Genomic DNA, 17,935 nt, shown 5'->3' on the forward strand with positions numbered 1-17,935 from the left:
AATACCTGCATGTGTTTATGCATGTGATCATTTGTCCTCATTCTCTGGATCATTTGTTGCAGATTGACATCTTCATCCTTTCTGTTTCCTAGTTGTTGTTCTTTGCTGCCAATCCATCAGCATAACAAGCAGATTTTCCCTGACAGAGACTTTATTTAAAATTTAATAATAGCTTATATACTGAATACGGTATACTACTTTCAATAAAATAAAATAAAATAAAATAAAATGGAGAAACAGCGGGCCAGCTTGTTTTAGAGAGCCGCATGCTACAAACACAGTCACATGACCTCACTAAATTTGTCACATGATCTCAAGTTGCACGCTTAATTCAGTGAGTATCATCAGTTATCATCTTGGAACTAAAACAGTTTTATAATTTTATAATCCACTTTGGATAAAATTATGTAAAAAAAAAATTAAAAAAATAAATAAATATATATATATATATATATATCAGTCTGATCAAATAAAGAGTGAGCAAGAGACTATAAAAAAATATGAATTATTAATTAAATTTGTTGGTCAATTGAATTTGTCCATTTTGAATTCAAAGTAGTCTACAATACTTTACAATTTATACATATTTAAAACAAATGGGGTTAAATGTGTGAATTCTCCAACGCTATCCCATGGCCAATTCGTACGTATTTTAGGAGGTGGCTTATTCGTACGAATTTGTACGACCTCACTCGTACGATTTTATACGATTTGTCTAAACCCCAGTGACAGTTAGGTTTAGGGGGTCTAGGTTAGGTCTAGGTCATTCGTACAAATTCATACGAATTGTGCAACTCGTAAAATACGTAAGATTTGGCAACAATCGTATGAATTTGTACGAGTGTGTCGTCCGAATTCGTACGAATAAGCCACTTTGTCAAAAATGTATGAATTGCCGTGAGAGCGGGTTGGAATTCTCTCACCCACATTTCCCATGATTCTCTCTACTAGTCTTGAGACGATTATAAAGGTGAAACACAAAGCTCTGAACCACCAATCGGAGTTTGTTCTCCAAGCTGAATAACCAATCAGCATCCTCACTGGGCAGCGATTCCACACAGGATTGAGGTTTTGTCAACTTGTAAAAGAACTCCAGGACGTGGTTGTATTTTTCCCGGTTGTTTTTCTTGTGGTAAGGGTTCGTTTCTGCAGTGTGAGAGTTCTCGTGGGCTCTAGACTCAGCTTTTAATGAAGTAAAAACAACTCCCACACAAGTTCGCAAGTGTTTCTGAGCAAATTCTGAGATGATTACAAGTGAGCGAGCCGAGGGTGGTCTCTGGCTCCAAAGGAAAAGCTGCTGTTTTTTTTCCTCCTCACTTTTGTCTTGTTTATCTTTATTTTTATTTTTATTTTTTTTCACGCTGTTTTAATCACCCTGCCTTCTTTCATGATCGATATGCAGCTTCTCGCCAAATCGGCGTTTGCACTAAAATGAAATAATTAAACGAGTCGACGCCACACGAGAGCAAACAAACATTTCCAAAAGAAAACTGCCTGAAATGCGAAGGAAGTGAAACGACAGTCCTGGACTTAGTCCAGATCTGAAACATCACATTTCACAGGTCTTCAAAGACGGATGCCGTACAGGAGACGGTGAGTGAGGTCTGAAAGCGAGGCATTTGAAGTTGAGCTCACCAGGAGGTGAACGCAGAATCCGTCAGAGTCTTTTTAACATATCACAAATCTTTCAAAAGATTGCAGCAATTCCACAAAGAAAAAACAACATCAAAAAGATCATGGTATCCTGACCGCTTCCCCCCATGACACGACCTGTGGAGGCCGCATATTGACTGATGCATGGCTCTTGGGGTCGTTAATGTATTTGCAGGGTAATTACCAGGGCGAAATTTCAGCCTCGCCCTCAAAAATGAAATGCAAATGAAGTACGCATAAAATTAGGCCGGTGAATAAGTGAGTAATTGAGCCTCCAAACCTTTTCTTTTGTGTGAGGACGTTTCACACTTTCTCAAAGCCTTTCTGCTGTTTCCTCTATAATGGACGGGTTTGAATCGGGTTCACTCTCGGCTCTTTGATCTGGTATTAAAGGATAAAGGAAAGTTGAATTTTTCTAGATTAAGGTTTCAAAGCAACAAAATGGCCAGGACCTTTTTCTCCCTCTTTTATTTCAATTGAGCGAGTCAAGAGTCTCTTTGCCTCTCAAGAGCCGAACTTCATAACCGATCTGTAAAAAAAAAAAAAAAGGAAATCTCTCCAAAGAGCCTGGAGGATAATTATGAGAAGGCTAATGAACTCGAATAGACTTGTAGTTTCTGTTTCACATGAAAGACAGAGATGTGGAGGTTTCCTTGCATATGAGTCAAAGAGCAAACGCTGGCCGGATATCATTCATATCATATTTGTGTTTTACGTTAAGCAGACAAGACATGCATTTTACAGAAAGTCGTGTGGCATCTGCATGTTTCTTTGATCAAACACTGACTCTGATGTCATTCAATTATTCAGATATTTGAATATGAACATTCATGTTTACTTCAGCTATTGCGACGCTTACCAAGTGAAACAATATTCCGTTGTGATTGTTCTGAAAAGACAAAAAGTGGTTACAAAATCAGAGGGATTGATGACGTCAGCTGAAAAAGAAAGTAATTTCAGAGGTTAGGCAGAAATAATATGCACTAACGAATCATTTACAAGAGTGGGAACGTGCAAAAAGATCCCACTCCCCTCTCCAACTACTTCTCCTCAAACTGTCCAATCCAAATTTAGGCCAAAATTATGATTAAAAAAAGAAAGCAACATCGTGTGTTTGTGGTGATTTGAACAGATCGTCTTTGATGCTTTGAATGTCTGCTGAATTGAATTAAGAAACTTCATAACTAATTGTGGTTATGATATTATCCAACTCATTTTTTTTCCTAAAATATACTCATGAACATAATTTTACATAAAAAAATTACTGTGATTTGATTGTCTTTTCATGTTTAGAACTGTATCATTTTATTAATATTCAGTTGCACAGTGAAAGCTCAGTAAAGTATCTGTCTAAAAACTGTATAAACACTCTATTCAACAATTTTAAACAGAGTGATAAATGAAATTAATGTACTCACAAATTGTTTTCTCTCCCTATTTTCCTTTTTTTTTTTTTTGTTGGATCCTTTATTTTGTATGCAATATTAAGACATGTAATTAACATGCAGAGCATTAAAGGGGCTCTTAACTATAATTTGCAGTTCATGAACTGTTTTTAAAAATTACACTTTATTTAATTAACTTCTGTCATTAGGCATAATCCCCAACGGCTGTGTGTGAATGCTTGCCTTAAAAAAATTACATATAGAAGGAAAAATGAAAAAAGGCATAGGTTTCCATGTCTCTAAAACAGGTCTGATCGCGTTCAGCTTTGCATTTTGGGACTGGAACGTGCAATTATCCACCTGCGAGGGGCAACGGTGGTGAGTCTATTATAAACAGCCTGCTCATAACACACACTTGTTTATGCCAACCCGTCGAGTAAACTGGCAGCAGTCGGCCTATAAATGCTGAACAAGTTAAAGAATAAGTAGGATTTTATGTCTAAATTACTGACTGTTAAACTGCTGCATATTTATGCTGACAAACAGCTGTGGAGTCACATGACTGTATCAGCTATATTACCATACAGTGGTGCGGTGTCCATCAGGGTTCTGTCCTGGGCCCAAGTGAGTTTCACTGCTTTGACTGTTTGTCAGTGTATGTGAACACGTTATGAAGGGGGGATCTATGTCAGGATAACTGACCGCTAATCTAAACAGATATGATTATAACCCCTGCGACAGGCCACCACGCAAGCACAATTCCACTCCCCTGGAAATGCATAATGAAGGATGTTCCTGGTCCCCAGCTGAGACCCTGCAGTCAGAGCCCTGATCAGGCATCTAATCAGCACTCCGCTACACACACACACACACACACACACACACAACCTGCTGCCAGCCGATCAAATCTGTGTTTCTGCATATCAAAGGCTCCATAAAATGTGCTGGCAAAACCTATAATTACCTTTCTCCTCTTTTAAATGAATAGTCCAGATAGGCTGTTATTGTAGGTACAGTATGTGTGTGTGTGTTCACGGCAAATGTAAATGTGTGCATGTGCACATTAGTGTGTTCGGCAATGAATAAAGGTTAAAAGGTAACTACTGATGTTGGTCAAAGTTCATGGAAACATCTCAGTACCTTCTGAAATACAAATTATTAATCAAAAAATATAAAAAAAAAAAAATAATCCAATAAATAAATAATACAAATATTACATTGATTGACCTATATATATATATATATATATATATATATATATATATATATATATATATATATATATATATATATATATATATATATATATGGATTAACCCACTGCTAGTCTTGAGTTTCTATGATTTGTGTTCTGTGCGTTTCTCTCTGAACAGAGCAGCTGTTGGCCTCTCTCTGCTCATCTGTCTGACTGACTGACTGTGCGACATTGAACCGTCTCTCTGTGTGAGTGCCAGGCCCTACACACACACACACACACACACACACACACACACACAGGATTGTACAGGCAGCATATGGGAGACATGAATAATTAAGTTAGGTCAAAAGTCTGAGTCAAGCAAAACTTGAGGATAAATCAGAAATAATGTGTGTTAGAATTATTTTTTTAGAACATTTTGTCTATGAATCTTGTTGAATTTGGTGTAGAATATATTTATTATGTAATAATTTTGCATAATGGTATACAATATTATATATAATAAAATATTTTATAATATAAAATTTGTAAAATATACAATATTTGTTTAATATAAGTCATGAAAACTATGAAAATAAACTATATAAAAGTGTATGTATTGTATATTTTATTTTCAGTTTAAATGTACTGTATATGATTCAAATATTATTCAATATAAAAGTTATTCTCTAAAATATTTGTGATTTTAGAGCTCATGACCTAATTTGTTTATTAATAATTGAATTGGGTTAAATTCAGTATAGCTTCATTAACTGTAGGTTTAATATATTGGCTTTTATGAGAATAATTATGAACTTATTCTTTACAGCAGTTATCAATCAAGATTAACAATTATACTTGTAAATACTTATACAAATTTACTAATACTGTATAAAAAGTGTAAAAATCTACTTTGAACAAATATTAACATTACCATTGAAATGAACATTAGCCTAGATTAATAAATGCTGTAAAAATGGTCTTTCATTGTTAGTTCATGATACCTAATGCATTCTGTTAACACATTTAACCTTGTCTTTAAAGCGCTTCCATACATGTAATACATTTTAAATATAATTTACAAAAAGAAAAACAACATTTATTGTTATTATCTTGATATTGAATAATTTCATGCAATCATAAAGATTTTAGCATAATTATTATGCAAAGAAAAGCTCATATTATTTATTTCAGATTTTTTTTTTTTAAGAAATCATTCATATTGACCGATAAGATGACAAGGTTATGCTGTCTAAATGTGTGTACAGTAAGGCTGTGCTGCGTCCAGTGTTCTTTCTGTGTGTGTGTGTGTGTGTGTGTGTGTGTGTGTGTGTGTGTGTTTGTGTGTGCTGTTATATCATCTGCGAGAATGACATTTGCTTTTGCATTGGAAGATTTAAGCTGTGCAGGAGAAAGATGTTTCAGAGCCAACAGCAATATGAGCTCATGAGAGAGAGAGAGAGAGAGAGAGAGAGAGAGAGAGCTGTCTGCCTCTCAGTGCTCCTTACAGTGTTGAAAGAGCAGCAGTGAATCATCATAGAGCAGAAACATACCAACACACTCGCCAAAACACACACACACGTACTGTAAGAACAGCAGAGCGGCCGTGTGTCTGCTCAGAGTCGTTTAAATGATTCACAGAATTACTAAGGCCTTTCATTTGATATATTTATTAACCCTGTAATCACCTTCTCATCAGACATTTTGAACTCATGTTGTCATTAGTGAGTAACAAAATACGTAAAGTCACATAAAAATATAGGTGAGGGTTGTCAGAGCTGCAAAAATGCCCAAATAAATGGTGGGTTATTGTCAAAAGTCATCTGTCTTGGTGGGTTGGATGTAACTTCACTCCCTGAATGATTATTAATTAACTTCTAATTAAGTTAAAGCCACTGAAGTGGACGTCATTGACACTGCTGCTTCGTCATCATCGATTAATTCTCCAAGAGACGTGAAAAATAACAGCAAAAACTGAAAACAACAGAAACACACATCCTTCCAAAAATAAATAAATAAAATACAAATAATAATAATAAAAATGTTAAGATTGGAAAGCTGGAAAGGAACTGGCTGACAGCACTGACTGCTGGGATAGGACTCTTTTTCTTTCTTTATTTCTTTATTTCTTAATTATAATGAACAAATGACAATTATATCTGAAACACACTATAGTTGCCAAACATGTCACAGTGAACTATAACCTAAGGCTCAACACTCTTTTTTATCCTAATTATGTTTGCTAGTACAAATATACTGTTAGGGGAAGACCAGGACTAACTGTCAATCTCTTTCACAACTTTGTACAATTTGTATTATTATTATTTTAATCTACTTTGTTTGGATGTTTTTTAGACATTTCAAACTCATCTCCAGTATTTTTTTTATTTTTTTGGGGTAGAACAGTGCAGTTTTTCCCCCATAAATGTCATACTTTCGTCAGGCAAATTGGTGCATATGTTGTAATTGTACACTTTTATTATTATTATTTTTTTTTCCTAATTGCTGTTTCAATGAGAAACAATTCTGCAGCAGATTTATAAAGTTCTAAGTATTTTTATTATTTTTAACCACAGTTTAAATTCTGCTATAACTGTTCTCTCGAAGTTGAAACTGAAAAACTGAATAGATGAAAGCCGTTGTAATATGGCATCTTCAGTAGACATTTTATTCCTCTATGTTTTTTTTTTTTTTTTTGGCATTTGCAAACTCAATTGATCAGGTGAGCAGCGAGATGGTTGGGCATCTTCAGTGTGTGTGTGTGTGTGTGTGTGTGTGTGTGTGAGAGAGAGCGTTTGATCTGTGCTTTCATATGCATACGCTGTAGAAACTCAAGACACTTTAAGCTGTCTCTCTGTCTCTCTGTCTGTCTCGCTCTGGCTTTGTTCGACAGGTTCTCTGCTCTTTATTTGAAGAGTTCATTGAAAAACTGCTCGGCCTTCATCGGCTGTGAAGTGGCAGGAATATCTAATGACGGAGGCTGAGAATCACCTTTGAAAGGTGAGATTTCCACCGAGTCAAAGCCAGAACTGAAGCGGAGAGTGTCCTCTAAAACAAAAACACATGAATATACGGACGACGCATGATAATTCACTCCACATTCACACGCCTTCTGGAAGAGTTCTTTCATTTGGCTACTTTTATTTGAGCATGGTCATTTCCAAGAGAAATTACAAATTAAAAAGTCCATAATACTCTTACAAAGACATTTCAGGAAAGATCTGTGTGTTCTCAGTCAGGATATTATCATACATTGAATTTCAACTGTCCCTGTTCCACTTCAACAAAAGACATGAAAGTGGATCTCTTTTCAGTTTTTTTGTTCTTCTTTCAGTTGAAAATACAGTGTTTTCACAATATTGTATCAAAAGTTCCCAAATTTTGGAATTTCCAAGTAAATGGAAAGTAAAAGAACAAAAACGATGAACTGAAATCGAAACTTTGCATTTCACAATTAACGTCTGGAAACACAATAAATGCTCTCATCAGCTCCACGTTCCATTTTACTAAAATAGATCTATTTATTGAAGAACTATAATACTGTACTGTACAGTATGAAATAAATAAAATCAGGAGATACAAAATGGGCCACATAAATAAGATGTTATTTAAACCTACAAATAAAAGGATGCAATCCTGTCATTGCAAAACGGTTTGGTGTAATACTGAGAACAAAATTGCACAAACGTCGTTGTAAACTAAAGAGCTGTTGTGCTAACAGAGAGAACGTGCTGATCGGAGAGAGACAGCTCTATCCTCTTCTTCTGAACAGGGTTGGCACTTTAGAAACGCGCTGATTAACAGGTTTGCATATAAGGCAACAACCGTCCATGCGTCTGTCCCGGTCGAACGGTCGTTCTCTCTCCAAACAGTCTCTTTAAGACTCGAAATCGTCAACGCAAACGGAATACTGTTACGGTCCTTCACATGAATTCGGCCTAAAAGAGTGTGTGGCGAGGGCAGGAAAACACATTAAATACTGATCCCCTCTTTAACACTGTATAAATATACATCAGCAAATAATTTCATTATTCTCATACTGATTATAGAAGCAGAGTGCAATTTTTGTACAAGTTACTAGTTTGTGCTATAAATACTATGGAACACGTGATTTTAGGATGGTAGCACCACACATACTTTAGGCCTTAATACTGTACAATTTTTAAAACTTCATTTATTTTAGTTTCCTTTTTTTGTCTTTGTTTTTGCATAATGCAGCTACACCGCGTCCTCCGCGCCGTCCTCGTGATCCGATTTGGATTCGGTTTTGCCGTCCACGGAGCTGTCGTCCATCGAGTGCTCGCCGTTTTCCTCCTCGTCCCTCAGGGTGTCTCCGTCGGTGTCCATGCTTTTGTTTTCGCTCTCCTCCTCCTCCTCCTCGAACTCTTCGTCTCGCCGGCTCATCTTCCCGAAGGCTCCCTCCACCTCCTTGAGTCGCTCCCGAATGCTCCCGTTCAGGCCGTCCCTGAGGATAGGCTCCGGCGTACGCTCGGGGTATCCGGGCGGAGCGATGCCCTGCAGGTACGCCCGGTTCAACAGCAGCTCCGTGGGCTCCAGGTGACCCTTCTCTCGGGCTTCTCGCTCGGCCGCCTCGCGCTCCTCCGCCTCTCTCTTGCAGTACGAGTATCTGTGGTTCATGTGCTGCGAGTACGAGCCCGAGTGCGAGAAGCGCTTGCCACATTTGTCACACTGGTACGGCTTCTCTCCGGAGTGCAGTCGGCTGTGTTCAATCAGATGATGCTTGTGTTTAAACGCTTTCTTGCAGATCTGACACTGGTGCGGGCGTTTACCTGCGGAAACACACAACGACAGGACGCACACGCGGTGAGCGAGCGGATATGCACTTCTCACAAACACACAGCAGATCAAAATAAACACCAAATAAAAGGGTTCCGATGAAAACAGGCCAAAATAACCCAGTGTTATGAATGTTTGCCTGCTCTGGTTGCAGTTCTGCTTGACGCGCCGCCGTCTGGTTTGTGTATTTACTCTGTAACATTCCCTCACAGAAGTGAAGCGTGAAGCGGTGAGGCAGCGCAGGGCCCAAGCGCTACAACATTGCAACATAAATAAACCAGCGCAAACCAAACAAACACACGGCGCGCAGGAGCAAACACACAGAGTGAAATGTGCTGGCGGATTCCTGCTGCGTAACTCTCTTTCTGTCTCTGTTTGTGTGCTGCATGACATGTCACCACCTGACGTCACGAGAAAAGACCCGGGGCGACAAGAGCTGAAAGAGAGCGATGGATGGCATGAATGAAAGAGTGAAGGAGCGAGGGGAGACACTGCGGTCAGGATCGAACAGGTGCTCGAGGCCGAAAAAATAAAAGAAAAAAAGCCACTGAAAGTGACAGAAATGCCCCAGATATTTAATTGCTGGGGTTTTATGTAATATTTGATTTATTTCATCATGCTCTTTTCTAGGCCAGTCAAGCGTCTCTGCAGACGCTGTGGTGACCTGTAGCTGTCAGATATCTGTATTCACGCTCTCAGAGCTGACTGATGTTCAATATGCACATAATACACCGTGCTTTTTCAAGATTCTGAGCTGTATAATTGAACAGGATGACCGTACTGTTATGCTAAATTTATTCTAGCTTAATGTTGATGTGCTACTTTTGCATTTTATGATTTTTTTATTTATTATTATTTTTAATTGATTCACAGTTGACATGGAACATGCTCTGCATTTATTTTTTTATTCATTTAATTTTTGCCCCTGAAAATCCAATAAAAAAATAAACCATAGAAGGTAAATATTGCCCTTAATAAAAACGTTAAATTCTATGCAGCACATTAACATTTAGATATGAATGTGTGTGTTGTGAACTAGTTGTGGGAGATAAACTGAATATCTGTGATGATTTTGAAGGCAATATAAAATTACATAACACTGTGTTCATTCTAATGCACTTCATATTTGACGATTATCTTTCTTTAAACATATGAAACATGCATTATTTATCCGAAATGCACTTAATTTAAATGAACTGATTCAAAACAATCTTGTAGCATTTTTTTATATATTCAATAATTTATTTAAAAGACAATGCAAATAGTGCGTTGTATTACTACAGATTGTAATACAGTCGTATATAAATCAAAGTGAAAAAATTCAATTAAAACATTTTTCATAAAAATACTACTTGCATTAAACATTTAAAGTATAATTTTAGGTTAAAACATTTTTTATTTTTTTTGGATTGGAAAACGAAAAAAACTTAAATATCAGAATGCATATTGAATATCATCAAAATATAGAAAAATATTGAGATATAATTGTTTATGTTGTATAGTATGAAATTACACTGATATGCTAAATCAGTTCTAATCTCAACTTTACATTTACTGACACATGTAACTGGCCAAGAGCTGATCGCGAACAGCACAGGAATCACCCACTCGCAGAGAGAGAGAGAGAGAGAGAGAGAGAGAGAGAGAGAGAGAGAGAGAGAGAGAGACAGAGAGAGAGACAGAGACTGAGGGAAATGAAATAGATGTATTCACGTCAGTGGATTCATTCCCATGTCCTTTCAGACTGACTGTAAACGGTGATGCAATCAAAAGAAAGAAACTGTGTGTGTGTGTGTGTGTGTGTGTGTGTGTGTGTGTGTGTGTGCGTGAGTGCAGTTACTCTCCTCCTCTAATTCACTTTGATTTGACTCTTTTATTCGCACTGGCTGGTCTCTGGAAGAGAATCTGGCCTTAACTCTATGTCCACAGCAGGCATGAGTTCAGATCACAATGCATCTGTCTAGAGTTACTTTCACGGACTGATCAGTATTAAAGAACATATGACACGTTATCGGTCAAATCTAGTGTAAACACTGTAAAGCTACATTCACACCGAAAGTGTCTAATTCTCATTTAGGCAACACATTTAAAAGACTTTTTATCATATTTTATTTCAAAATGAAATATTTGCAATTTTCTTATTTGCAATTCTCTATTCTATCTTTATCGATCTATCTGTATTGTTCAAAGCTGTGATTCTGACAATTTTATATCTAATGTAAATCTCAATATAAGTATAAGTTTAAGCATATTGCTGCATCTCTGTGTAATAATTATCATAGTGAATACATTATATTAATTTCAAGGGTAAATCATGCATGCAGTTATGACAACTATTAAGTTACACTGACATAAAAAAAAAAAAAAAAAAACATTTTTTACTTATCATTTACAACCTAAATATTTCAAATTGAAGTAATTTAGCAAAAATATTCCTCATTTATTTTTTCACATTTTAAATGTAATTGTCCCTGTTCATACAGTCATCCAAAATCAATCTGTAAATAAATAAATAAATAAATGTGTGCTGTGGATGTAGCCTCTACTAACAGCGTAAATATCAAAGATTCACTCCCAGTCAATTCCAGAGACTATTCAGTCCAGCCTTTTTTTTTTCTAACTGCTTAATTTTGTTTAAATATTTTCTTAATTTAGTGCAATGTCAGTGTCATATTTTTGCCATATTAATTATTTACAAATCCTCTCACTGACTGTCAACAGGAGAGAAACATGTTGGTTTTTACTTTAAAAAAGAAAAGCAAAATGCAAACATGATTACGGTAGTGGAAATAGACAGAGCGAAAGAAAAAAAGGAAGAAGCAGCGTGAATATTCTGGAGTTAGACAGACAGTTATTAAATGATGGTGTCTAGAACAGTATATATACCTGTGTGTTCATATTTGTGTCTGAGGAGGGAACTGCTCTTCTGGAATGTTTTGTCGCAAAGGTCACACGCGTACATACCACTTTCTGTTTTCTTAATCTTCTTCCTGGACAGACAGGCCTCGGGGTCGGCCATATCATCTAGACTGCTCAGATAATCTGCCGGCCCGTCGAGAAGCTCGCTCTGGAAAGAGACGCCGATCGTTAGCTCCTTCAGCTTTATATCATTTCTATTGTCATCACAGAAAGTGTCTCATTCTACTGTGCAACAGTAATAAAAAATAACAAATCACAAATCAATAAGCATTAGAATAAAACAAACATTAAATATATATACTGTATATGGTAGTGTCAGAATCAATTACTTACAATTATAATAATTTACTATTTAAAATATAATATAATGTAAAAATAAAACATGATCTAATGATATAATGTATTAATATTGTAATGATTACTAAATCTGTTCATAATAAACTGTAATAAAAATTATACACCCAGATAAAATAATCAATATACTGTAAATGACAGAATAGATCTGAAGATAACTTGCTTGTTTAATCTATGTATTTCATGATTTTTTATTTGTATTTTTTATTTAAAGTGTAATATGTAAATGTGAATACGATATGCATTTCTCAGCTAAATCTGGAGTAGCCTTAAGAATTAAATATTAAAATGTTTGCGACCTGAAAAAGCATGTAAAGGCAGGATATTGCAAATGAGGCCTTTCTCTCTTCTTAATCACACCTTATTCCATATATTTGCATTCAAATTTGGTTTAATTTTGTACATGAAAGGGTGTTAGCACAGTATTTATCTGAGCAGAGATTACCCCGATAGGCTTAAACCTAAATTAATGGGGGAAAAAAATATTATTACATTAGAAGCTAATAACAATAGGAAGAGAGTCTTAGTGGGGAATATTGCCACAGTCCTCTAATTTCAAACGGTAATGATTAAATCAAGAGGGGCACAAAATGGCCAAAACTGCAGCGACGAAGCCCTCATTATGGACAGCCGGCTCTGAACTGACAATACTTCTGTGCACTCTCTTTTAAAAAGCTCTGTGCTATCGTTCCGCAATCAATTTGAGCTAAATGCCCTTAGCTGTATTTTTAAAATCTAATTTAATAACTTAGAATAGGAAACATTATTAATACTTTTTTATCAGAATGGTTTCCCCGATGTTAAACAGCCCTCAGCGCTGAGTTGTAATGAACATGGGGAGTGTGCATTATTAATCTTTATGCTCAAGCTCATTTCAGCTTTTCTCGCTGTAGAAATATAGGGGAAAAAAAGAGGCAAAATGAAAAAAAGGGGTAGAAATAAAGAGATATGTCTAAGGTTCACTGATTCTCTATGTGTCTGATTATTCTCACACCTGAGACGGTAAAAAGAGCAGCGGCGCCAAAGGCGCATCTACACTAGATCGACGAACACTTCCCACTTTGATGTTTCCTGCTCTCTGTATCTTGGACGAGACACTCAAGGGCTGGCAACATAACCTTCACCATTAAAAGAGTCGGCGTATGGCACTAGAGGCATTGACGTCTACCACAGGAACCGCGGTTCTCTTTCATCGCCTCATCAGCCGCTGGGCGTGAGGTGAGCTCCCCTCTCCCACTCTGAGTGGCTTTTAATTAGTGTCTGAATGAAGCCGAGCTCCACTCACCAGAGGGATAGAAAAAAAGAAACACAGGCCTGAGGGTTTATGAAACAGCGAGTCCGTTATTTACCTGGAACCCTGGCTTCCGTTGGTATTTTCTCCTCTGCTGCATCTCGGCGAAGCTGGCCGCCCCTGCTGCATACGTGTAGGCCATGTGCGGCAAGAAGCTTATCTGGTCGAGGCTCGGGTAGGGTCTCAGCCCCGGGAGGCTGGCCTGCACCGGAGGCATGAACGTAGGGGGAGGAAATGCACTTTGAGGCGGGAGGGAGTTGTACAGGGGTTTGGCAGTGAATGGATTCAGACCAAACATGGGGCTCAAGCTTTTGTCCAGATTGCTGTTTGCATTGGGGCTGCCAAACTCCTTCTTAGAGAGATAAGCCAAGTTGAGCGGCTCATCTGCATGCTCGCGGGGTGTCATGGCGTGGTTATGGTCAGTGGGGGTGCTGTTTAGCTTGGGTCGGTTTTTCACAGTCAAGATGTGCTTTGGCTCCTTCATGAGCTTTGGCAATGAGAGGTCAAGAGGTTCAGCCTGCAGGTCCTCGGAGGTGAAGCTGTTGGGTGTGTAAGAGCTAGTGTGGGAGTTTTTGGAGGAGGCGGATGACAAGTTCAGAGGAGATGGCGTGTTGCTTCTGGAGTGGTCCAGCTTATCCCCCAGCTGCTTGTGGTTGGTGAACTGAGGAGTTTTGGAGAGCCTGAGTGGGGTGTCGCAGTTGTTAATATTGTTATGGAGCTCAGGGATGGAGGGGGATGTGATGTGGTCACTACCTTTGAACAGGGACATCGGAGACCGAATGCCTAAAGAGTCTTTAGTGGGTGTGTGAACGGATACTGGATGACCAGACTCCACGTGGTTCCTGTCTAAAGGAGGAGTCCTGGAATTAGCGTACTGAAATACTTTTCTTTGCTCAAACCACTCTTTAACAAACTCCTGTGGAAGGCCAACTGCTATGGAGATTTTCAGTAGTTCTTCCGAGTTGGGCTCCATGTTCATGGCGAAATAAGCTTTCAGCACTGACATGTGGTCCTTGTAGGGACTGATAGGGCCATTGACGCCCTTCTCAGGGATGAAGGAGGGGTGCAAGAGGCCGTGTTTCTCAGCAAACAAGCCGGTTTTATTGGTCGTGGCATTCTGAGTGGGCTGAAGCACAGCCTTGATTTCCTCATTCATCTTGCAAAGGTACCGCTCGTGCTGGTGCAGGGGAATGGGGCCAGGGAAGGTCTCTTTGCAATACTGGCAGGAGAAGGGTGTAAACATTAGATTATTATTCTCATGCGTTTTGTCCTCTATACCTATATCTAGCATGTGATTTGCCTTCTCTTTCTTGATATTGCTAATTTGCCTTTTAGAGTCCGCAGTCAAGCTCTGAAGGCAGGCTTTGGCTTCGTTGACCTTCTCAAGTGTGTAGTCTATGATGCTCTTGGTGGCACCGTTGTGATTGATGAGTGGAAGTGTGTTCTGGGTTCCATTGGGAGAGGTGAGCCCTTGCTTCTGTTCCTCTATTTGGGAACCCAGCTCCTTCATGTAAGCCTTCAACTTTGAGATCTCCTCTGGCTTGCAGTCCATCTTTTGTCGACAAACTGTGTTGTCCACAATCTGCAGGACCCTCTGTACCTCGCTAAGGTTGTTTCCCAGTGATGGATATCCCAGAGTTTGCCCCTCCATAACCATGCCCAGGTGCTGAAGGGGACTGTGGGAGTTTTGAATGCCTAGTGGGCTGCCCCCCCTCACACCACCATTCAGGAAGGGGCTGCCTGTACCGTAACCATGAGAGGCCATCATCAGCTTATAGTCGTTGAAGTCCAGTGGTTCAGATTTGATGTTGAGGTGGTTGGACTGGTCTTGCAAACCGAGAGGTTTGCCATTCTCCAGTTTGTGTCGTAGCTGTGAAATGGCATTGTTCGTTGGGGAGGACGATGCAGAGGTCGGAGATGAACCCGTCTTCATGTTGTTCCTCACCCTGCCATTGATGGCGATCAGTCCGATGCATTTCTTACTGCTTATGTGTGAACTGTAGGACCCGGAGTGTGAGAATCTCTTCTTACAGTTTGGACATTCGTATGGCTTCTCGCCTACAGTAAAGACAGACAAAGAATTTGATCACAACATGAAGCGTGAGATGTTTTTATTGACACTGATTGCATTTGTTTTTATCTAATGAAACGTATTTGCTGAAACAAAGCAAACAAAGAAACCATTCATTCTGATGTCGAATTAGGAACATTCTTTACTAAAGCAATGAGTTATGAAAGAAAGAAAAGGACATACCACTGTGTATCCGCAGGTGCTCCTTTAGATGGTGTTTGTATTTGAAGGCCTTGCCACATTCTGTGCATTTGAACTTGCGGTTGCCAGAACCCTGGTTGAGAATCTGGTGCTGTGGATGAGAAAATATTCACATGAGCTTCTCTTGCACAAACACACAACAGGCAAGATTTCAGTGAATAATTTCATAACGGGCCACATGGCTTTCGTTGTAAAGCAGCATCTTGCTTTGGTTGGGTGCATTTGAGCAGCGATAACAGAGCATCTCATACCTTTTCATTTCTTGACTCTAGAGCCAGAAATGCTGAATTGGCAGCGAAAAAAATAGTACAAAAATAATCCTATTTTTAAGATTTTCTTTCCTCATTAGGGAGGCAGAAATGATCCACTTCATCTAATTTGGCATAATTGTTCCAAACAAATCACGCATATTTAATCAACACATCCTTCAGATACCTGTGCAAAGAGTTCATTACGCAAAAAGGTGGGCTCGAATAAATGTTGCAATTTCATAATTGGATACAAATTTGTAGACTGTTTACAGGCTTCAAACGTCTCTTTAGTAATGCGTGAATGAAGCTCGTAGGCAGGCACTTCATTTGCTGTTCAAAGGTAGAACATGAGCGCTGCGCCCCTCGCATTTGCAATTCAAAGCAGAGCCCCGAAAATCAAAATATAATAACAATAACAACAACAACAATACGATCGTCAGTGCAGAGAAGCAGAGAGCGCACCAGGCGAGCACAATTAATTCAGAGTGGGAGGTGAGTATGTCGAACGGGCAGAGGAACACAAAAGGCTTGTGAGCACCGCCCATGATCGGCGCCGACAACTGGTGGGGAGAGAGAGAGGCCCGCATTCCACTGGAGACAGATGGCATAAAGCACAGGACACAGGGAGGATTGTTCAAACAGCGGCAACCTTCAAACATCAAGCGGGGAGCCGTGCGGCCCACGGCGGGGAGGGACCCCACCATTAGCTCATATGTTGCTGAGTCGCATAAACAAACAGCAACAGCTGCTTTACGCCCCCCACCATCCCTCTGAGGATGGAGGCAGGTTTTAGTCCCACCATCACCCTCGATGTGATACAGTCACTCCGTAGGCCTAATTGTGATTGGCAGCAGTGAGAAGAGATGGATTTTTCCACCCAGGTGAGACGCACTTGCTCTAAGTGTGTCAAGCATGATGTGGGCGGGGCATTTGATTGGGTATTTGCATATTATTGGGCTCAGCAATAAATAATCAGCCTTATCAGTAAACCAAAGTGACTTACACATGTAGAGCGCTCTACTACACATCATGGACCGATTTCAATAGCCATCGGATTTTCAGACAACTGCGAATTTTCAACAGGAAATTCTTTCAAGATGAAGCGCACAAACAAAGACCAACAAATAGGAAGTAATTTGTGGATTAGAGGGGTCACGGGTGCAGAATGGGCCATCTGTTCATGTTTTGAGCAGCCCGTGGCATCAGGTGAAGAAGTTGGCAGATCGTTGTGTGTCAAATCAGTCTGTTCTAGTCAGAACGTCATGTCTGAGAGATAAAAGAGCTGCTGTACCATCAATCATCTTGGATGATTACAGGAGCGAGTCGGAATTCACACCGCGCTTTGAGCTGTAAAGATAAGTTTTAAGTGGTTCAGTCACTGGAGAGATCCACATATCACTTTGCATTACATGGACCTGCTTTATTTGCCCAGTGTATCTACCTGTTTATACAGATGAATGTGTCATATATTTGACCATAACAACCCATATAATCTGTGTAAATAATGCTCCAACAGATTGCTAAGAAATAAAACACTGAGTGCTCGGCTTATGCTTATCATTCACGCATGTGGAAATTATGATGTGTTACTCTGTCACCGCAGAGAAACTGATTTTTAAAGAACATAAAAAAGAAAACCTAAAGAGCGGATACAATTTCAAAATTGGAAATTAACATAGTCATTCGATCGTGAATATAAGACTGCAGAATCATATCAGAGCAGGCCATCAAAAAACCATTTAGACCTCAATTAAGGCTATAACCATTAAAAGATCTGCATCTTCAAAATGACATGAAAAATTAATAATGATTGCCTATCAAAATGATATCTTTTCT

General features: G+C 38.9%; 1 protein-coding gene across 5 annotated transcripts in view; it reads right to left on the reverse strand.

Moving 5' to 3' along the window:
• Nucleotides 1-7,313: 7,313 nt before the first annotated feature.
• Nucleotides 7,314-17,935, reverse strand: part of LOC113095190 (zinc finger E-box-binding homeobox 2-like) — a 66,012-nt gene continuing 55,390 nt past the window's right edge. For 4 of the 5 annotated variants that reach the window (XM_026260827.1, XM_026260826.1, XM_026260830.1 and 1 more), the window contains 4 exons: nt 15,831-15,939; nt 13,635-15,634; nt 11,899-12,079; nt 7,314-9,005 (listed from right to left, as the gene is read on the reverse strand). In XM_026260827.1, coding sequence (XP_026116612.1) covers nt 8,434-9,005; nt 11,899-12,079; nt 13,635-15,634; nt 15,831-15,939 — 2,862 coding nt within the window. In that variant the 3' untranslated portion in view covers nt 7,314-8,433. The remainder of the gene's footprint in view (nt 9,006-11,898; nt 12,080-13,634; nt 15,635-15,830; nt 15,940-17,935) is intronic. The other variant, XM_026260828.1, reaches the window with a different exon arrangement.

The sequence above is a fragment of the Carassius auratus genome, unplaced genomic scaffold, assembly GCF_003368295.1.
Source record: "Carassius auratus strain Wakin unplaced genomic scaffold, ASM336829v1 scaf_tig00215632, whole genome shotgun sequence".
NCBI lineage: Eukaryota > Metazoa > Chordata > Actinopteri > Cypriniformes > Cyprinidae > Carassius > Carassius auratus.